The following is a 23,601-nucleotide window of genomic DNA, read 5'->3' on the forward strand; positions in this document are numbered from 1 at the left end:
CACAGCGCCAAAGCAGCTGTATGAGCTGGAGTCCAGTTGAGATGAAATTTTATTTCTGAATGAACAAAACAGATTAAGATCCAATATCCACTAATTAAAATCTCTGTAGAATCTATTCCACATAGAAACCCCCATTTTCTTCCCTAATGTTTGTCTCCATTTGAGTCTACAGTTGTTTACCTATCATTCATTATGTCCTGCTCTGGAGTTAGTTATAAACTACAGCACAGACTGAAAAGTATCTGCAACCAATCTGTAGAGCTGTGAGGTTATAGAGACGCCATGCGATATAAACCCTGTAAAGTATGAAACATCTCTGAAAGCGGTCTTTAAAAACAAAATAGTATCTTCAACAATATCGGTCATACTTATTATGGCATGATTTAACTCAACCTCTACTGTGGATTAAATAGGCATATTAACATTGTTAACCAACTAGTTCATATCGGCAACATATACCATCCAATATGATTCATATACTACCTCCCAACACTTCTTGCTTAAGACCATTAGCTATGTTGGATTCTAACAATTCATATTTCTATAACGTGTAACAGAACTGACTGTGCCATTAAAAATTAATCACACATGTGTACGAAGCATTTTCTCTAAGAAGCATTTTCTCTACATGCAGGTCCTGGATCACAAAAAGGATGTGTGTACAGAGAAGAGGAATAGGACATCAGTACAAGAGCTGCAAGGTTGTCTACTAGGCCAGTCCTCCATGAACATAAAATGACCAAACACATGGCAGCTGCTCAGGTTTTCAAAGGCTCCTATGAGTCATGTGGATGAAAAAGAGGCTTTTTTCATGATTGCAGATACCATCCACATGGGTGCGAGCACATTTCTGTGAAAGTGTGTAATTCGCAGGGAAATGTTAATGATTGTATTTTGACGGTCAGTTAAAGACGTAGAAAGGAGCCCTCTGTCTCAACATTTAACATCCAATTTAAATTAATTAAAGGTACTTCGATTTGTCAAAAATACACGATTTTAGTTCTGCATTGGGAATTACACTTACCTAATCACCACAGTAGGGGTGCTCCCTTACACACTGGGTACCTTCTGTAATTACTGGGCATAAACCACTTACCACAGAAAAAACTAATATCAGGAACCATAGTATTATATTATTCTGATTGCCCTATAGACAAAGATTTCACTTCTTCCACTTCTCACTAATTTTCCTGACACCCATACCAGAGTCAAGTAACTTTTTAAAGAATTATCATTGCTTCTCCCAATGGGTAGAACTATAAAATGTCTCCATGTTTTGGCAAAACAGAAAACTGTTTCTTTAAAAGTGACTTCAGTGTTTTCAGCCCTTATGTTAAAAACTTAGAGTTTTAAGGCAATATGATTTGTCTCAAGTACTAGTAATATCTGAGGTCAATGAAGCAAATATTAAAGAAAAAGATAGAAAAGGAAGGGTTTCTATTTGTAACCAGGGTGGCAAAGTGGACTGCTGGAATCTAAAGACATTTAGGAGGGAAGCTTTTCTCTGACATCAAAATGTAAGATGTGATATCCTTCTTCTTGACGAATTCTTGATCTGGGAAGGAAAATGCCAAACTTTCTAACCGAGCACTGGGACTGCCTTTTTCAGCATTAGCCTCCTCTAAAAAATCTATTGACGTTCCTTTGGTGTAAGGATCTAACAAGGTCTCACTTCCATGACACAAGGCAATACATCACAACACATAAAGTGTTCATCATGACAACCCAGAAAAGGTAACGAATCTGGTAGTAGAACTTGGAAGGATATCAATTATACGACCTCTCAGGAAGGGAGATCTGTAGAAATAAAACCAAGTAGTCTTGAACCAGTAAAAGAGATATATATATATATATATATATATATATATATATATATATATATATATACACACATATATGAAAGGTCCTGAATTGTTGGTAATACAGCATTTGCCTGTTTACTGTTTTTTGCATCTACTGGGAGGCTCCCCCAAATCGTGAGAAGATTCTTTTAACAACCCACTCTATAAAAATAATGGTGATAGAAAGCAACCGCTGCTCATGCAGACCAATTTATTTTTAGTACTGCTTTTGAAAATATTTTGTAATGTTTCACTTCAATTATTAGAGGACAAAAGGACCATGCTAAATGTGATAACTTTAGAACAGGTTGGCTTTTGAATTGGGCAAACTGCCTAACAGAAAGTATTCACCCTTTGGTAAATCAATCGCAAGTCCTGCAATACTGAATATTTATAGGACTGTTTTGCTGCCTTTTGGGCAGCTTTCAACATGGCTGATCATGGTCATGTATGGACCAAAATTGATGAGACCAGTATTTGCCGTTCTGCAATGGCTCTACTCCAGCTTCACAGTAGAAATTGGACTCTAGTTCAGTTAGGTGACAAAGGTAAATAACAGGGCCAAACCAAGAATGTGTTTTAGCTCTTTTGCAAGTCACAGGCAAACAACAGTGGTCTCTACCCGTACCTACAATTGTTGAGAAAAAGCAGGGTGACTCAGTCCTCCAAAATCATGAGTTAGTTTCATAAGAAGTCAGAGCAGTCACAGTGAGTTAATGGGAGCTCGTATTAAGGTTTATCCCACTGTTTGCAGAACCAAAAGAATGAAAAACGTTTAGGGGAGAACAAGGAGTGAGTACTTTTAATGAATGGAGAACAAAGTGCCAGATTTCATCAAGAAAAAAACTGTTGCTGTATAAAGAAACATGATTATAAGAAATTGAAAAATACACAGAGCACAGTCATGATGCGCAAATGATTTCAGTATCCGCAAAAACTCAGTTCTTGGGGAAATCGATATAGCAATTAAAATAAACACAATCAGTTCACTGAGTTCCCTTTTGGGGTTGTACTAAATAATAATTTTGTAAGGGTGCCTTGTCAAATTTCACCATTTTGTTCTTTTATGAACTGCTTAATTTTTCTTTTAGGTATGCATTTTCTCAAGCTCACTGCTCCATTAGGTCAATCAACAGGATTAATTCAGCAAAAACCATCAGTCTGGCATTTTTTCCTTCCAAAAAACATATTTATACAGACTTATCCATCAACAATTACATTTAAAAAACTTTTCTGAAGCACTTTTCTTCACTAATGCGCTTTCTAGTGAATTCTCAACACCACAGAATACTCTACAGGTACCACACTGGATTCGGAATATTTTCTTTTTGCACTATACAAACCCGAATGTGACTGAGCACAGCCGTATTTAAGTGCCACCCACATGCTGATCTCAGTTTTTTGTCTTTTCCCTTTCTGCGCCCTCAGATGCAGAGCATCAACAACTGTTGGCACCAGTATGCTGAATACTAACTTGGGACATTATAGATGTTAAAAAAGGCCACTCCAAAGAATAGGTGGGAGGGAGGGAGGGCAGAGAGAAATATGAAATTAGAAAGAGTGTCCATCAGAAAGAGATTACACAAAGTAAGTAACTTGTTCTTCTGATGGATACTTAGAACTGCAAATTCCTTACTTTACAATAGATACCAAAGCAGTACCACTCCAGGGGGAGGGTCTGAAGTGGACTCAGACCAAGAAGTCTTGAAGGACAAAGCGGATGAAATGTCCTTTCCTTTGGAACCAACTATCAAGGTAGTAATGCTTCCTGAATGTATGCACGGACTCCGACATTGCAGCCTAGCAGATATCAAGGACAGGCACACAAGTCAATGCAGTGGTAACAACCTTAGCTCTTATAGAATGTCCCTCAGACCTTCCAGAGGCTGCTTCTTAGCCAGTGCATAGCAGACTTTAATGCAGAGGACTATTGACAATGAAAGCGTTATTTTCTACCCAGCTTACCTTCTTTTGCTCCGGAGAACCCCACAAAACTTTGGCCGTCCACTCACTGGTGCTTGGTATGATTGATTTAAGCTTAAAACCCTTTAGGGGTTCAGCACTAGACCCTTTCCTCTTGTTAAAGGGCGAGGAGGGGGAAAGAATCCTGGTTGGGTAGTAGAATTACCAATGTGGAAGGGAGTCACAACTGTAGATAAGAATGTCGCCAGACTCCTCAGCACCAAATTTCTGGGAAAAAGGCGTAGGGAGGTTGCCAGAAGTACACTCACACAACTAGCAGATGTAAGTGCAATAAGGAAAACAGTCTTTAAAGTCAGGGGATACAGTGAGCAGCTATACATCTGCTTGAAGGGGATACACATGAGAAACATCAAGATCAAATCAAGTTAAGTTAAGTTAAGGTCCTACTGTGGCATCACAAATGGTTTGGGAGGGAAATTGTGTGTCACAACTTTAATTAATCTCATAAGCACAGGCGATTTAAAAAAAAAAAGAGGGTTAGCCCAGCAAACACAGAAAGGCCAAATTAGCTGACATATAAACCTTACTAGTTCCCACTGCAAGGCCTGGCTGGGTCAAAGATAAAGCAAACAAATAGACATCTGACAGCTTTACCGGTGAATCCTGTGTCAGTCTTGCAAATGTCACACCAGGCCGCACATTTGTCAAAGCACTCTACATAATGGATTTCATGAAAGGATGGCATCCATTACTACAGGAGGCAGGTCAAAAGCAATCAATTGTCACAGCTCACTCTCCACGTATGTAGGTGCAGATTGACAGATTTGGTGAAGGACCTTTTCCTGTTGATGAGAAAGGAGGTTCTTGCAAGGTGGTAGCCTAATAGGAGGACAGACGCTCATGCTCAGAAGGGCCAGGTACCACACTCTCCTGGTCCAGTCACTCCTGATCCTATTCAGAACCCGGGGCAGGAGATTCAGGGTAAGTAGCGAGGCATACAGGAATTCTGTGTTCCATTCCATCGAGAATACATCTCCTAATGAGGCGTGTTATTGAATACATACCAACAAGCAAAATTCGACACTGCATATTCAATGGAGGAGAAATCAAATCAGGACTTTCTGCACTGGTGGAAGACACCGTCCAACACCTGAGGATGTAGAGAACACTAATGATCTGCCAGATGATGCCTGCTCAGTTTGTCTGCTTTGGCATTCAGGGACACTTCTAGGTGGTTTATGATCAGGAAAATACCTGGACTTCCAACCACCTCCAGAAGTGCCTCATGACACAAAACCCTCATGGTGGTAGAGTTGTCCATGAGAACCTACACCAGCTTCCCTTTGCTGGACAGCAGGAAGGCTTTCAGAGCCAGATGAATGGCCTGCAACTCCAGCAGAATGATATGGATCCAGCCCTTATGTGAAGCCAGTCTCCTGACCATCATCTCTCCCAGATGACCTCCACATCCAAGCAGGGACATGTACATCACCTCTAGAGGGGGGGGGGAGGAAGAGGGGGCAGTAGCTGAACCAATTACACCAGAGCAGCCCCTACTGCATATCTCAAGCCATCTCCCCCAAGACCTGGAATGACATCAGCCTTGGTGCCGCGCCCACTGGAACCTCAAATTCCATTGCAAAGCATGTATGTGCCATCTGGCATAGCTTATGAGCAGAATGCAAGAGCCTAAGAAGTCTCAGAATTGCTCTCACTGTGATCCCGCACCGAGCCTGAAATATCAGGATCATAGCCTGATAGTCCTGGACTCGTTGCAACGGAAGGAAAGCTTTGGACTCCACTGTATCCAGGAGAACCCCAATGAAAGGAAGCCAGGTGGGACGTTTACTCATTGATAGTGGACCCAAACAATATAAGAAGGTTACCCATCGTCCAGAGGAGGTGCAACACGGACTGTGGCAAAACACCTTCAACAGCCAGTCATCGTGGTACAGCAAAACTGGTATCCCCAACCTCAGAAGATGGGCAGCGACCACCACACTCACTTTCGTGAGCAGACAAGGAATGCTGGTGAGGCTGAAGTGGAGGACGGCATACTGAAAATGTTCTTGGTCTATTTCGAACAGCCAATAAAGTCTAATTGACTGCAGGACAGGTATATGAAAAGACCCATCCTGCAAATCTAAAGACACAATCCAGTCCCTTAAGTCCAGAACAGACAGACTCAGGGCCAGCATTCGCATTTTGAACTTTTTCGTTGCAGGAAGGCATACAGAGGACATAGGCCCCTTTCTTCTTCGGAACTAGAAAATTATGAGTGTACCAACCTCCTCAACTTTCTAAATGCAGAACCCTCTGGATAGTACCGTTGAACAGCAACACCCACACCACCTTTAACAGAATGGACAGGGGATTGTCTGAAATTCCTCTGGTCTGGGAGGAATAGTGGGAGGGACAGAAAGAAAAGGCATTGTATAACCATTTTGAATGAGCTATAAGACCCACCTGTCGGACAGGATGGATAGCCAATGTCGAATTCTGCCCACCTCCGGTTGGGCATGCACAACTAAGGCCACACACTGCAGGCCAGACCCACATACGTGGCCTTGAAAGGTCTGTGGTGCCTACTAGATTGGTGAGGAAGGATGTCTCTGTCTATAACCCAGACCGCTATATTAGCCTCAAAAATGTTCTAAATTAATGCAGAAAAGTTTTAAGGGTTTAACAATCCCTAAGGGTGCACCATAGCTCTACTGCTCTTAAAACGCTCTAACACAGAGTCTGCTTTCTTACCAAAAAGGAGGGACCCATTAAAGGGAATAACCAAGACGGAGGCCTGTACATCCCTGGAGAATTCTGTGGAAATGCAACCATGTTTGTCTACGAAGTACAACAACAGCACTGACTACCCTACCCAGGCAATCCGTAGTATCCAGAACTGTGCAGATAACATTTTTGGCTGCATCCTGTCCATCATAAATCATCTGGGCCTAACAAGACCTAATGTCTTCTGAGATTGCCGCAAAAGCTCGCTGGTTAGGCCCACAGGGAACGTGTGTGTAACAAACCAGCAAGAAAACAGCATATGCGGATCGTAATGCTAGACTGGCAGAAAAAACATGCACAAAAGCCGCAATACTGTCCGTTAGGTTGCTTGGAAAGAAAATCCAGTTCACCAGGAGCTGGTTAGTGATGTCTGGCCATCTACCTAGTCACAGGCAGACAAGAACCAGGCTTCCATCAACTGGCCATCAAAGCATCAGGGAAGGCATTGTGAAAAGGTAGCTGTAATTGCAGTGTCTCAACTGGCCTCTGGGCCTTCAGCGAGTCAAGCTATGTCTCCGGCGAGGTGTCACAGTCCTGTCATCATCAGCATAATGAGGGGACAAGCCATCTCCATCACCATCACCATATCACCATCCTCAACATTGTGGGATGCCCCATGCTCTTGTAAATGTAAATGTAAATGTGTTTCGATTTATATAGCGCACTTTAACCCAAGGGCCTCAAGGCGCTTAATAGATAATGGACCATCTGCTGGTACAAGTGATGTGGCAGAGGCACTGGGTTAAAGTCAAGTTGCATGGCAACTGTTGCACTTTTGAGATTTCATAGTTTGACATCGGTTTGGCTTGAGCCAAAGTCGGTTTCGGGTCCAACATTGGAATTAGCACCAGATCCTCTTCTGATCCTGATGGTGTTGGTACCAGCACTGATGTAGAAGGGGCCAGCATGGATCAGGGGCTGGAAAAGACATATGTACCAGTATCAGTATGAGCCCGGCAACAGGCCCAAATGGGACAGACAGTACTGGGGATTGACCTGGCGACCTTAGCATGACTGGAAAAGCCTCAAGTACCATGGGGCCTGAAGGCATGCCAGAGGAAGCAGAAAATGTATGAAAATGTGCAGCAAGGCTTCCTTAACACCTTGGGTGCTTGAGATATTTTCCTCCTGTGCTGCATTCCCTGAATTCCCATTGTTCATGACGAGCACAGCTCGCCATGAGCACAGCTCAACCGTGCCTCATGACGAGCTGAGCTCGTCATGAGCATCGAAGGGGTTAAAGGCCTCAATCTGCTGCAGGTTGGAGGACGGTTCAGAAAATATGGGGCATATCAGACCAGCTGAGGAATCTTTTACATGGCCAGAGACCTTGACGGGGTGCGACTAACACTGTGATCCCCACAAGCCTTCTCTTTGGAGTGAGAGTGGCAGGGTGGGGTAGTGTCCTGCTTCAATTTCTAATGCTTGCCCTTGGACTACAACTTACAGGAGGACTTGGAGTGCAAAGTTGAGTGATTGCTGGAACTGCCTTGCATCCGGAACTGAGTCAGTGCCCGCAACTTGGATTGGGAGCAAGATTTATATGGAGGCTTGAACTTCTTCTGTTCGATGGCATACAACTTTGCATCTCAATCTCAGATCGCATTTGGGTGCACGATGACACATCAATTTAGGCTCATAGAGCGAGCCCGGCAACAAAGGTACACTTCATGTGGGTCTGTAACTATTATCTGCTTCCTACCGTCACGGCTTGGCTTGAAACATGCAGTTTTGGGTTTTGATATAGTTCCCTAGCACAGTGGTGAAATTATTTTCGAAGTAGTTAGGAAACCCAACAAGGTTGACAGCAGTGCTCCTGATCTACGTTGGCAAATGCATAAAGGAAGCAACTTGTCTCAGCCCCCCCTAGTCACTCGGGAGCATTGCTATGGAGAAAGTTTTCCAAATCCAGTCTGGTGCCTGTAAAGTATTCTAGGGTGAAGAATATGAGGTTAGAAGTATCCACCAGAAAATGAAGTTCTGCAAAGACATGGAACAGCATAAAATCTGGGTTAAGAGAGTCAGTTGTTCAACTAAACTGATTTCAAAATACAGGGATGAAAACGGAGTTGTAGTATCAGCCTCTGAGGAAGTTTTTTCCAATTGCTTCTCTCTGTGAGAAGTGCCTTATCAAGACTCAAGGTAAGTGTTTATGGCCTTTTTGCGCGCCCTCTGGAGGCTCCTGGCGCGACCTCTCCCTTTGACCTCTCCTATGAGGTGAAGGAATCCTTGTTGTCCTCATCAGAAGTGGCAGATTAAAGTCTCTGTAGTCCCAATAATAGCCTCATCTCTCAGAACGTGAGAGTTATTGAGGACAAGGTTAGACATATTTCGCAGTCTATTACCTGGTTTTCTGCCACTCTGCCAAATTACTGCCTTAATAGAGGCAGAGAAAAGAAGTATGATCTTGGATGATCCAAAAAAAAGTAATAGCTGAAGAAACTGAGCCGAGCTCAGGGAGACTCCCTTCACACACGACGTGCGGTGAAAATCTGAGGAGAACTGCCTCTGCTGGAAAGGTTCTAGAGGGTGCTAGCAGCTTATTGGCTGGGACCACTCTTTGGTTCGTTTTACTATAATGATGTAGATAGGCTACTAAGACTTAAGCCTTAGGCTTTTTCTTTTAGCCTACTACTGTTATTTACTCTTGGTACTACTTTTGTATTTTCCGTGGGACTCCCGCCTCAGCGTTGGGGAATGATTCAGGCATGGGAAAGATACCCCAATACTGGATAACAGTACATTAAAGCTGGTTCATTTGCACCCTCAGGGAGATCATTTCACTGTCCCTAACTGCACCACCGCGTATGTTAGATAAAAATTCCAAAAGCACTAAAAACAATACTCACGAAGCATTCTGCGGCATCATCCATTAATCCAAGCTGAAACCTGTGTTCATCCTTAAAGCTCTCGGCCAGAGCATTTCTCATGATATCTGATGGGAGGGCTTTCTCTTGGCTATGTTGAAACTCTGCAAATATAGACTAGAACAAACAAAATATACACAGTTAATCTGAAAACTTAAAAAAAAATTAATCAACAGTAATTGAAAAAAATGAATTTTATACACAAAAAAACACTATCGCCTTGAAGACATCTTTCCAATCTACATATAGTAGTGGTATTGCCACCCCAGATATCCAAACATACAATGCCGCCTCCCACCTTCTTAACCTAAATTACTGGTGGTACGGAGACAGATATGATCCTGCTTACGCGGTTGAGCATTGGGTGATGGACACTACACCCCTACACACAATCTTATATTCTGGTCCGATGAACCAAAGGCTGCCTCTGGCAACCAAAATGGAGTTTCTATTTTGGAGGCAGTCGCTACGCCGGGTCGGGTGGTGGGGCAAATTGACGAGAGAAGCCCCCCTTTAGCATAACTGTCTCTTGCCTCAACTACTAACATTATCAGGTTTTGGAGGATGGGAGGCCATCTGTATTTCTAAAGTGGGAGATGTTCTCTACGGGCAGACCCTGAAATCCTTTCAAGAGCTACAAAATAAATACAAAATGCCCCGCCTGCTGTTTTACAAGTACCTCCAGTTTCGTCATGCTTTCTCCCCATATATCACGCAACTTTACAATATACTCGACTTTAACCCTATATAGGCCAAGGTCTTTATGGGGGAACTAGGTGATCATGAGATCACAAAGATTTATCGAAAACTGGTGATAAACGCCCCCACAACAATAGACACGACACGTGGCGCCTGGCAAAACGACTTAGGTCCCATTGATAATGATGACTGGGTGAAGCATTTGAGTCTCCACGTGATGTCGCCATTGCAGCACGCCTACGACTCCGATCATTTAAATATTTACACAGGGTCTGTTATATGAGACACAGGCTCTGGAGGGCAGGACTGGTACACTCTCCTTTCTGTTTGCGCTGTGAAACTGCTGAAGGCACTCTTAAGTACACTGTATGGCACTGTACAGCACTTTTGAAGTTTTGGCAGGGGTAATCACGTGCCTTTCAGATATACTAGGACGGGACATCCCTTATTCACCAAAATTGGCCATACTCCATATCACCGATGGTATTAGTGGCAACATATACAAGCGCCATTTATTACATCTCAGCCTAACACTGGCGAAGCGCAACATTGCTAGGGCATGGAAAAACATGTCTCCACCGCTAGTCGGGGTATAGAAGATTTTGATTTTTTTATGGGGCTGGAGAAACCAGTGTTTAAGGCCATTGGATACCCCCAGAAACATTTCAAGACTTGGAAGAGGTGGGCGGCATATCTGGGATTGTATGTGGAATCCACTTCAGGTATGCCGACAGATGGGCAGTCGTTGTGATGACAAGACAATGATTCGCAAAATTCCGTAGTAATTGCATGATTATTAGGTTGAGATGGTCGAGAACTGCATGTATTAGTATATATATTGGATATATGGCACTGCTGTTTATTGTTGATGTTTTTAGTTTGAAATTATTAGTCTTCAAATCCTTTTATTTTAATATTGTAAAGGTCAACATCAATACTGCTATGACATTTGCAATCCTGGATGTTCCAGGACTATCACGGCTGTTGACAATAAAAATATGTGATGAAGAAAAATAAAAAACACTATCCTTCCCCACCACGAAATTGAGCTTATTAATTTGCCCAACATGTGATCTCACTGCACCAGGCCAATCAGCATTCATGACTACCGGTTTTAACAGAATTCCCATATGACTACACACATCACTCATGTGTGGGCAGCTCCTACATGTCGCCACCCCTCTCCTCCAGGCCACTTTAGCTACAGGACATTCAACAAAAAAGAGCACTAAAGGAGCTATTCTCTCCCCACCACACAACACCCTCCCCCACACCACCCATACGTAGAAATTCCATTGTTAGAGACTCCATGTTGGTCATGGTTTACAGAACTAGCCCAATCAACAATACAGGCAAGGTGAACTATTGAGAATACATTTCAACATAGCTTCCACCTAATAAGTACAATATCATTTTTGGAATCGCATTTTCAGCTAATGATAAAATCTGCAAATACAAGGTAGCACTTATCAGAAGCATACTTCTTTAAATAAGAAAAAAACAGGTAGTATCTCACAACGTCCCAGCAAGAAGCAAGGAGATACAACAGGGAGAGAGAGAGAGGTGACAGTACAAAGAAACGAAAACGGAGCAAACGGGCCACAAGCCAAGAGCAGTAGTGGGCGTAGGGGGGAATAGGGGGGAAAAAGTCAATGTGATAGTAGGGGAAAGATATAGTGGCGCCTACAGTTTGAACCAGTTTAAAACATTGGTCTACGAAAATCATTGCAATATGATAAATATACTCTAAAAGTGTTAGCATGGCCTAGTGCTCCTTCATATATCACCAGTACCATCCTGATGCTCGGATAACATACGCTAAGCAGGCAACGGACCTCGCCGGCCCACTGCCACTGGCTGCATTGCTGCCGACGGGGCTGCTACAGGACCCCCATGACATCCTGACTGTGTGCACGACTGACTGGGCCTGGAAGCGGCTGGTCCACATGACAGGAGGCCATTTACTGTTCTTGTCAGCCCGCCCCCCCTGGCTGCCCTTCACCTAGGAGTCACTGGTGCGCTGAACCCTTACTAAATACTCTCGGACCGCCATAGGTGACCTTTACCCTGGAAGACATATGTTCTCGAGGACGGAGGATGATCGTTTCCGGACAGACCCGCTGATGGACCAGTTCATGTCGCAGCAGTTACAGGGGGCGCTTAGGGCGCACGTTCTCCCCTGGAGCTGGACAATTTCCCCCCCTTGACGCTACTTATCACAGACACATGTGGGGACCACCTGATATCTAAACTTTACAAGTCATGTTGGGACAATGCTCCCAGCTAGAGACACAAATGTTCATGCAGCCTGGGAGCGTGGCCTTGACCACACACTGCCTGACTCCCAGTGGTACTACTGCTGTATGTAAACGCGGACGATCTCTCTCAATCAACGCCATAAACTACTTTGTTTAATATTTCAATAGTAGGGATATACGCTACACCGGCAAAACTACACTAGATAGACCCCTCACGTTTATACGTATGCCCCAAATGCCACGCTCCATCACCAGACTTTGCTCACATGACGTGGACCTGTGACAAGATAGCCCAGTACTGGTGGGCCATATCTGCAGAGCTGTCAAGCATGACCTCACCAGTGTTGGCGCTCTTGGGATATGTACAAGATACCCCCAAGTCCTCACGCCATTTCGTTGCCAATTTCCTTATGCTGGTTAAATGGGAAATTGCCACAAAATGGGCCAGCAGGCACCCTCCTACACAAAAAGCATGGCTCAAATGCATAATCCACTGTAAACCTACCTGCAAATTATACACTATTTGGCAACCAATTTCATCTAAACCCAGTGACATATGGCAGCCATTACGAGACTATCTCCTTACGCTGGAAGATACACCCAGCTCCCTATCTCAGCAAAATCACTTAGCTCCCTATCTCAGCAAAATCACTCTATCTCAACGCCTACAGACAACAATGAGAGGGGTGCCAATGACGGCACTACATAGGGCACCTTCCTTGGTTTGTCTGCTGTGGAGATGGACCCCCCGCATTGCTTAGTCCTCTGCCTCTACTTAATATCAAATGTATGTCTGCAAGGACGTGATGGGGAGGATGAAATGTATTGCTCTTCTTGTACTTGTTGAATTGCAATTACAGAGCAGTGCCTTTTTTGTTACTGTAAAAATGGAGATAAAAAAAAATCTGATATTAGCGCGTCAATGAAAGATACTCAATAGGGTCTTGAAAAACAATGGCAATACCGCCTCCTACTGTAGCCTCTCTCTACAGTCTAAGTATATAGTAATTTCCTGGCAGAGCTAAAGTAACTGATGGAAGGGTAGTAGGGCTCAGACAGGTTTCTGTTAAAAAACAGATCTCTGGAGATAGAGAAGAGATCAAATCCCAGAGTTGCATGTCTTGGTAGAGATCTTATATTGCAAAAAAGGCTATTTGAACGGAAAGAAACCTGGGATGGGGAAGAAGATACAATAGTCTCAGAAAATATGTGAACTGTGTCCTGACTGATGTAGTTAGTATGAATAGCGTTGTTTACTTCTTGGGTACTTGCTTTGATAGTGTCGGATATGCAGGAATAACTGTACATTCGACAAGCCATAGGGCCCTCCAAACAGAGTGGAAAGCGGTTTGGGCAACGAGTAGCTAAAGGGGCTAGAAGTGAATCTCTAAACTTATGTAAGGCTGTTGCAGAGTGGTAGATTCTAGTGGAATCACTGACCTCTAAATTCAAGGGAGCAGGGGTCCTGACGATGTTCGGGTGCAGACGGGCTTTCCTCTGGCGTACTGGTGTCGCTCCCGCGTGAGCATCAACCTTTTATGTAAGGATGTGTGAGAACACCAAAGTGCTAAGAGGCAAGATGGTGGGCCGGAGCCATGCAACCACCAACCACCAGGAGAAGAGGCAGCTAGAGCTTTCTCCGCTTCAATAGGTCAGACACCGTGGCAGACCCGAAAGCTGACGGTGCACAACAAAATCAATGTTACCAATGAAAATCTGGCTACCAATATGGTCCAGTAGCATGGATTAAAAAGAGGGGATACCTCAACAATTATTCTTTCAAAAAGCTGCACACAAAAATGCCTCAGATACATCACCTGAGAGACACCAAATAGAGATGTTAGTTTACAGCTAAAAGTGCTTCTTAAATAAAGAAATAGAGTACCAAGTTCAATACATAGAGAGAGGGGAGCACACTGCAGAGCTAAAAATGGATTGAAGTAAACCTGCCGATCACAGGCCAAGCTAATTTTGTGAGCAATGTCTGCAGAATCCATGCCTACCTGCTGGCTTTCAAATTCTCCCAATGATGAAAATGCACTGCAAAGTCAAATAAACTGTGTTTGCTCTAATGAATGTTCTTTTCAACTCGCGGTAAGCACTTTTTCATTATTTGTGTACCCGAGCAAAGCAAGAGGGAATCCTGTTTTCAATTTAAACATTTCAAGCGTAGGGTCAGGGGACTTACTGCCAAAGGTGACAAACAACCAGGAGAAACTGCACACAAAAAATACTTATTAACACTGACCAGTCTTTGTCTATCTCTTTCTGGCTCTTCCCAGTCTCCTACGTTCTCGCCCTCTCTCTCTCGCTCATCGGATATTCAGTTGCACAAGCATGTAGTGCAGAAACGGCATCTTACAAATCGCCACCAGGCTTCAAAATTATCCAAGGTACTTGCAGAAATATTTTCCTTATAGAAATAGGCCATAAAAAAACGCCAAGGGATTGGGAGTCCCCGGTATACATAAAATAGCAATAGAATCCATCCCTAAAACAGAATCTACATATTTTTTCAACAGTTTTTTCTTCAACAATTTCTCCAGGATGGCAGATAAAGAGAAGGCCTTCTTTAAAGCATGTGCCATCTGTGCTAAAACGAGGTTTTATATTGAAGACAAGCACAAGGACTGTATTTACTGTCTGTACTCAGACCACAAGGCTGCAGACTGCAAGATATGTTGCAACTTTTCTACCAAGACTTTGCGTGATCGTGAGGGGAGTCTTTCCTTATAAAAATAGGGGCCTCAGTTGGCTTTGCAGTCACACTTATGCATAGTCCTAAATTGCTCCTTTACTATTGTGCAACTATCTTCTGAAGACTATCTTGCAACTGCAACTTAATTTTCCCATAATGTCTTTCTTTGCATACTTCATGAAAAGATCTTGATAAAAACGAGAGGTTATAGTGCACAGGCACTTGCTAAGACTCTCCTGTTCTTTTCCCTGGGAGTACACATGCCTACCTCCAACCTTTTACACGAGCCTCGATCAGTTGTATTGTAATACTTGTATGGAGGTCCTCAATATACTGTTACTATTATGCAGTTGTCCGCAGAGGAATAGTCTTTGACTGCCATTAAATTGTATTGTTCCTTCCCTTCTTTTCCTTTTATTGAAAATTTAATAAGCAGATTTTGAGGAGAAATTTGTTTTCCTGTTTGTATTTTCAGGTTTGGAGGTCTCTGTTTTATAAAATGCTCAACAGTCCATTTCTCAATCTCATGCATCAATCAGGGCTTTGAGAAGGATAACATTCAATTTCATTCCTAAACCTAACTAGACGGTGTGATAACTATTCATTTAGCAGCAGTCTAAAGTTATTTACCCACCTCAGCTCATTGATGATAAATCTAATATCAGAACTAACGAAAATAATTATTTATTTCAATTTTAACTCGGATGGTTTCTTTTAAATTTAATCAGGGACGCTGTCCTGTGAACAACTAAGTATGCTGGATGTTCTTTCTACTATTGCTTTCTTTCTCTTGGGAAATTATTTCCTCTGCTTTGTAATTTTAATTTTATTTTGTGAGAATAGCTGTACGAGTCTGGTTTATTCAGTGCCTGTTCAACTTCAGTCCCGTTTTGCTTTCCTTAAGAGTTACCAGTTTTTTTTATAGATTTCTTGGAATGTTACAGTGAATCATCTACTGATTGATGCCAAAGCACCTCACTTGGAGCTTAACTTGTTTTGCCAGAGGTATGTGGCTCTTTTCGGTACATGTAACACTTCATTATCTGATGCAGAAATCTACTTCCTCTTAGCTGAATATTAATTTGAATGGTATGCGAATCGCAAGTACTACTACGAAGTTTTTTGTCGTGTTTTACTGTTTTCAGCTCTGAAAACTACTACTTTGGAATTTATTTTTTTTCTTTCTATACAGAACTGATATTCATGTCAATTTCTGTGCCTTTTTTGGATGTTCACCCCAAGTTAAAGATCCTCACATGGAGGAGTGAAAGAGTGCAGATATTCTTGTGAAAATGGCTTTGGTTTAGCAGCCTTAATTTTTGTTTGCATTTTGACAGACTAGTTGTTTATGCTACGGCAAGGTCTGAACAAACGACCTGGGTTGTCGGTTTCCATCCAAATATTGCAAATGTGACATTCTTTTGGAAAACCCTAATATTGGAGTGTTTAGTCTGCGCTATCATGCTTGTTCCGGTCTACAACCCAGTTTTCTTACTACAGCCTTCTAAGGTTCCGTCTAGTGCCTTGCAGCCTCCTATAGCCACATCTGCAGCTTCCTGCTGTCCCCAGCATCTTAGCTATATCTAGAAGCTCTGCTGTTTCATGTGATTTAGTGTCTTATGAAGTCTCCTCTTCCCACTGGCACGCTGTATTCGCCTCAGAGACTCCTTGCTTATTAGTGTGCGGGCAGCCTCCTAGCCATTTTCGTCTTAGACTACCCATGACTTTGAGATACTGCTTCCAGTTTTTAATGTGGATGTGCTGGGTAAGGGAATAGAATTGAAGAATAAAGCACACAGAAAATGGACTATGCCTACGACTCACAAACATGAGACACTGCCAGGTAAAAATAAAGTGTGACTATGCTTCCCTGGTCCAATGCATTCAAACGTTCCTATCCCAAAGAATGGTGATGCAGGCCGGGGAACCATTAACTAGCCCCAGGTAGGAGAGTGAGGAGGTATTTTCAGCCAGATGTGGGATCTTTAGAGGAGGCAAGTCTTTAACTGTGAATGAGAGAGCAGTACATTATTTTACTTGGTTCTCGCGATACTGCTGACTATAGAGTTAGGAAGAGAACTTCCTTTGATAAACCGAGTACTCATTTGTTCTAGATTTATTGTGAAGACACAGGCAATTTGAAAGCTGTAGCATGTAAAACAGTATTGTTAAAGAACCCAGCACAGTATACATTGTGTTTTACGTTTCTCTGATTCTAAGGCTGTGGTTCTGTTTTATATCCACGGTACAGAACTATTGTTAACCAGTAAATCTCTTTTCCTTTCTTTGAGACAAATCTGGTTTTGAGTCTTAAAGAGGGGAGAGATAACCATGGCCTCTGAATAGTAGTTATTGTATTGCTTTTCTTTAAAAATGGGATAATTCCAATACTATGAACGGATTTAAGTTTATTGAATTGAACTAATTAAATGTTTCTGTACTTTTCAAAATTTGTGTGGGATTTATCTTGTGTTGTGTTGCACTTTATTACTGTTTGAAGGGCTGCATAAATACTTTGCACATTGCCTCTAAACTAAGCTCAACTCTTTTTGTGCCAAGTTACAAAAGGATTAAGCCCAGGTTAATTTGGAGTTTGCTTGTAACTTCACCCCCAAAAGGAATTGTAGTTGCTGCTTGAGTAAGGTTCCCCCCCCCCCCCTTTCAACCAGTAACCCAATTTCCTAGAGTCAGACTGTAAATATCAACCTGTTGTTGCTCCCTTCCAAACCAAATGGAGTCACCGGCTATCCATATTAGCCAACTAAGACGGCTCTGTCTTTTCTAGATGGAGAAAAAGCAGTGACAAAATACTTTGTGGAGAACGGATGGTTTTCCTTCAGCTGATAAATGGCTGTCTAGAACATTCTCTCGCAGTGAGAGTAGGAGTTTCCCTTATTTTCTCATTCTGTTTTTGCAAAGGGATTTATATTTTCCCTGACAACAAACTGCAATATGGCTATTAAAAACGAATCTCTGTGGCTTAGGTGCATCCACCCAAATGCCAAAGACAAAGTACTCGTTTTTTGGCTTTACCACTTCCCACCATGCATGCAAGCGAAACTATGCTCTCCCAGAGGTTCTGAAGAGAGCCCTGATTTTTTTTAGATACATAGTGATCACAAGTGCACTTGTAATACGGCAGGTGGAATATCCATCACTTTGGAATGGAGTACCATTCCTACAAAAGTCTAAACCTGGCCCTTATTAATTAAAGCTGTGTATGGTGGGTCTTTGAACTGCCCATTTTTTGGTCTTGCTCAGATTTAAGTAAACATTAACAACTCATGGGGAAAAAAAACATTTCACTTTTTTACTCATCTAAAGCTCCTGTTGAAAAAAAATTGGACCAATTCCAATACGGCACTAAGCATACCAAAAGGCAACCTTAACTCACATAGTGTTGTGTTCATTCTATCCTAATGCACTAGTGTTAGAAATGGGGTCTCTAGTTGGCAATGATTTGCACCTTTGTCCAAGTAGGGACCCTTGCTTTTAGTCAGGGTAAGGGAGTTACGCCCTTAGACAACCCCTGCTCACCCCCTTGGTAGCTGGGCACGAGCAGACAGGCTAATCTCAGAGACGGTGTGTAAAGCTTTTGTGCACACATACAGTAATACAGTGAAAACACTACAAATGGACAACACATCAGTTTAGAATAGGACATCTTTATCTAAACAAAACAAGACCAAAACGACAAAAATCCACCATACATATATCAAGATATATTCCAAAATAGGTTATTCACAATCATAAAGCTTGTAGCTGGGGCTTTTACAACGTCATCCCACTGAAAATACCAAAGTACGAAGCTGACTGCAGGTGTGCGGCGCCGGGTCCAGAGTCACACAGACCCCAAAGAACAGTACCTTGGTAAAAGATGAAAACAAAGACGCTGCACGGCATCGGGGAGGTGATGCTTCATTGCCGGCGTCAGTTCCTTAAAACCACAGGGGAGTTGAGGCATCAGTTCCTTACTACGAAGCAGGGGAGGTGTGGTCCTTACTACCCTGGAGGTGATGTTGGTTCCTTATGACGATGTGGGTGTCGATAGATTCGAGAGGTCACCCACATCAGGTATCGGTTCCGCAATGATAAAGCACCGGTGTCTGTGGGGTCGGGGCGGTGCGTCGTGAGCGCAATGAGCAGTGCCCTCAGCTCCGGTGCAGGCATCGGCCTCGGTGACGGTGTCAGAGTTGGTACGGTGTGGCGGCAGCAAGCGGTGGGGCTACGGTGTAAGTTGGGCGGTGCATCGTGCACTTCACAAGCGGTGCCCACGGCTCTGTTGCAGGTCGTGACGTTGTCCGTTTATCTATTTCCCTCTGTGGCAGCTGAAACAGCAGTTCTAGGAGGACAGAGGGAATGAAGCCTTTGTGTCCCTGATACTTCAGAACAGGCGGCAAGCTCTACACCAAGACCTTGGAGATCTTCTTCAAACGGGATACACAGCACACAGAAAAGTCTTGGTCTTCTCCTTGGGAGAAACAGTCACCGCAGGCCAACCCCACACAACACACAGCAAAGGGGAAATATTTCTCCTTCAGTTTTCCCAGCTCTTCTCCTTGGCAGAGGATCCTCTTGAATCCAGAAGTAATCTAAATGTCTATGGCCTGGGCCCCAATATTTATACCACCTTTTCATTGGTTCTCTTGTGGCAGAGAGTCTCTTAGCTCAGTAAAAACCAGTTCTGTCCTCTCAGGTCCAGCTTCCTGGCAGGAGGTGGAGATTGCATTGTGTAAGGCAGACCAGGCCTATTCAGGTGCAAGGAAATCTCCTCCCACTACTCTGAATGTAGCCCAGGTCTCTTCACCCTAGCCCCGACTCATCCACTAAAGACAGGACCCACCTCAACCCCCTTCCCACACACACCAGTGACAGTTTGCAGTGAATGCATATCCACAGCCACTGTCACTCACAAAACAGACAGTCAATCCTCATCTCAGCAGAGGCACATAGGATGGCTAAGCAAGAAAATGGCGACTTTCTAAACGTCAACAAACCATCACAGATGCCAGTACTGAGTTTTATTTGGCAATTAACTTTGAATTAGAGGCCAATGTAAATTTATCAATGGTTTCAACAAAAAGTGAATTTCTCAAAATTGTTTTTATTTTCAAACCTTATTTTTCATAGACAATAAATACAGTCACAAAAAAACATAACTCACCAATAAACAAAATACAACCATGCAACACCTATTGTTATATGAATCCGTTACGTCATGCAAGACAACCCACACATTCAATGTTCTCTCACATCTGCTTCACACTCACAACCGGTTCATAACCCACTCCACACATTCATCCAGAAGCCCATGGGAGCAACCCATTTGAATTTGCAGTTGTAAGAAAGGGCTCACCCCGAGGGAAAACTAAAGCGCACTCCGTAAACCCATAACAAAAAATTTTGAAATCCGTTGTAATGCACCACAATATAATCAACACTGTTAAACACCAAACTATATGTGCATTACACACAACCACTTGAATTGGAATGCGTTTGCTCTCTCTTGAGTCAAGCAAACAAATTCCAATTCAAGTGGTTGTGTGTAATGCACATATAGGGGTAGATTAGGATAGCGGTTTTTCCGCATCCTCTGGGCCGGCGGAAGCCACCGCCGGCCCGGAGGATACAGAAAAACCGCAGCGGACCCACCAAAGACCCACCGCCACATTAGGATCGCTGGTGGGTCCTGGTTTCCGTCCGCAGCTTTTCCGCCGCGTTTGGCTTACAACCGCGGTGGAAAAGCCCTAATATGGTGGCGGTGTCTCTCAGACACCGCCAGCCATATTAGGATGCCCAAAAAGAAATGATTTTCCACGGCGGGTTTTCCGCTGTGGAAAAGCATACGGAGCTTCACTGCGGGGGCCCGTTGCGGGCCCCCTGGGTGAAGGGGGGTGGGGGGTGCACATGGGGGGTACCTATGGTACCCCCCGGCATTTGTATGCAGTAATCGGCAGGCACCGCGCGGTGCCTGCCGCTTTCTGCATACAAATGCAATGTATGCATTTTTAACATTGCGGCGGGTGCAGCTTGAAGCCGCACCCGCCGCAATGTTAAACATAGAGGATGTGACCGCCAGGGTGGCGGTCACATCCTAATTGGACAGGAGGGAACTCCGCAGGCCATGCGGAGGTTCCCTCCTACTCTATGGTCGCGGACGGACTCCAGTCCGTCCGCGATCATAATGAGCCCCATAGTTTGGTGTTTAACAGCGTTGATTATATTGTGGTGCATTACAACGGATTTCAACATTTTTTGTTGTGGGTTTACGGAGTGCGCTTTAGTTTTCCCGCAGGGGGAAAATGCAAGAAGAGTTATTAGCAAAAATGTGGATTGTAAAAATCAGGTACAAACAGTTGCTTTGGGAAACTAAAAGATCACACGCTGAACAATGGATAATTATAGGAAGTGACAAGGACAAAAAATATTCTGTTAGTTGATCAATGATTTTTGTAGAGGGTTGATAAATAGCATAGCAAATAATGTTACAACCGGGAGCAGGATTAGATATAGTATCATCTTTATGGATAAGCCCTTACCTAGCAAAAAGATGTAATTTTATCATACAGTACTATAGACAGTTTTCATAAATCATATGTTGGAAGTGAGAGACTTACAATGGCCATAAGGTGTCTAGTACAGACAGCCCTCATTATGCCAAAGGAATACCGGGCTCACAGTTTAATCCAGATGTGCAATATTAAGGGTTCTGGTTAGCTGCACATTTTGTACCATTTTAAACAGTTTTTATTTCAAACTCCTTGAAGGGACCCATGCTGCACCCACTGTGCAAGAAAGGCAATGCCTTTCTCCACCTGGATTACAACAAGATCTATGCAAGGCTTCTTCTGGAAAACTTTGAAGCTTCGGTGAAAGCTGAGAACCTTCTTTACATTTTATAAGACAGGATATAATATCCTGCTAACTAAAGAATGATAGTTGGCATCTGTTTTGCAGTTTGCTCACCACTCCATTCACGCTCTCTCGTAAAAGGCGTTTTACTAGCTTCATAGGTCACAGCATAGCTTTTGTCAGAGCCAACAGGTCACTGCTTTGGAGAACGTTGCAGCTACGTAGAATTTATAGGTCATCCTGGCACTTATAACCCATGACTGACTGTTAAGCTTGGTCAGGGTTTCCATCCGAATTTCGGTAAACAGGTTTTTAAATAGGGGTGCACTTCTGCATTTTAACCTATATACTGCTGATTGAGGCCATGTCCCAGATTGAGGCCATGTCCCAAATAAGCCAAAATGTATTTGCATCCAACCTGGGACACCAGCAAATCAAAGTTTTCCAGTATGCAGATGATACTGTGGTGCTGGATCGCACAAGTGTCACGCTGCAAAGTTCCCTGGTTTACCTGTGGGTTACAATTCAAGCACTTAAGCTTACTGTTAACAGCAAGAACATAAAAAATATGATTTTTGATTAGAGACACAAACCGGATGGCAGGTGAAGAATACAAACTGAAACCTTGAATAATGCAATAACCTACAATTATAGGGGTGTATGGTTAAATGACGTTGCTTCCTTAAGATATTAACTGTCTGAACTTAAAACTAAGAGTATTACTTTGATATTTGCTATTGGTATGCATGAATCTCCCTAATTCAACTGCCCTCCCCAAATAAGGATCATAACAATTTAGTACTGGTCCTAATTATTATATGACCTATTAGCATTTTCTGTAAACTGAATACCTGGCAAGACAGGGCCCAGTACGAAATTTGTTAGATGAGTCTTTCCCTATTTAAACCCAACTAGCTGTGCTCAGTTGCCATTGTATTTCAAGCTGCTTAAGTGAGATTTACTGTGTCTGCTTGAAGACAAAGCATAATATGTTTGTTACTTCTATTCCTACCTCTGAGAGAATTAAAAGAACACTGGAAAGAACATTCAGATATTTAAGGCTTAAGCAGACTGGCATAAATCTGCAGTGTCTTCAACACATTTCCTATGTGTTTGTAAATCATTAAAACATGTCAAAATGCAATAGATTTATGTTTGAATTGTGATGAGCCAAGTGTTTTCGCTAGAGCAGCAAAATCCTCGGAAGTGATTAGAAAGTTTGATGCCATTAAATAACAACAATAATAATAATGGCAAGAGAGTTAATACACAAGATTTTAAGTATAATTGAAATTGTGTATTTATTTGTGAATAGCACGTCTTTTGGAATGATTTTAATTAACTACCCGCTATTTGTTTACTTACTTAGTCAAAAAATATATTTTTGTTCTCCTACAGACCTACACAGATTTCCAGCAGAAAACACTGCCATGCAACATTTGCACCAGATCGTACCAAAAAAGTCAAAATAGTTCTATAGAATAAAAGAAGGAATACAGAGCGGATTGACAAGGTTCTCTTTGTGAGATAGCATAAAAGACTGATAAAATGCTAGTTATCATAAAATGAAGTCAGTTACATTGCATGGACAGACTGAATGCATCTTAAGTGTCTAAACAAACAGAGTGCCTAATCAAAAAGAGTAGGGCTGCAAACAAGGGTTTTTGAACTTTGGC

At 42.8% G+C, this 23,601-nt stretch overlaps 1 protein-coding gene across 1 annotated transcript in view; it reads right to left on the minus strand.

Moving 5' to 3' along the window:
* The window catches only part of USP53 (ubiquitin specific peptidase 53), a 349,409-nt gene that overhangs the window by 213,742 nt on the left and 112,066 nt on the right, over positions 1-23,601 (minus strand). The window contains exon 3 of the mRNA XM_086961441.1: positions 9,401-9,535. Within this exon, the coding sequence (XP_086817567.1) occupies positions 9,401-9,535 (135 nt within the window). The remainder of the gene's footprint in view (positions 1-9,400; positions 9,536-23,601) is intronic.

This window comes from Lissotriton vulgaris, chromosome 3_1, assembly GCF_964263255.1.
Source record: "Lissotriton vulgaris chromosome 3_1, aLisVul1.2, whole genome shotgun sequence".
Taxonomy (NCBI): domain Eukaryota; kingdom Metazoa; phylum Chordata; class Amphibia; order Caudata; family Salamandridae; genus Lissotriton; species Lissotriton vulgaris.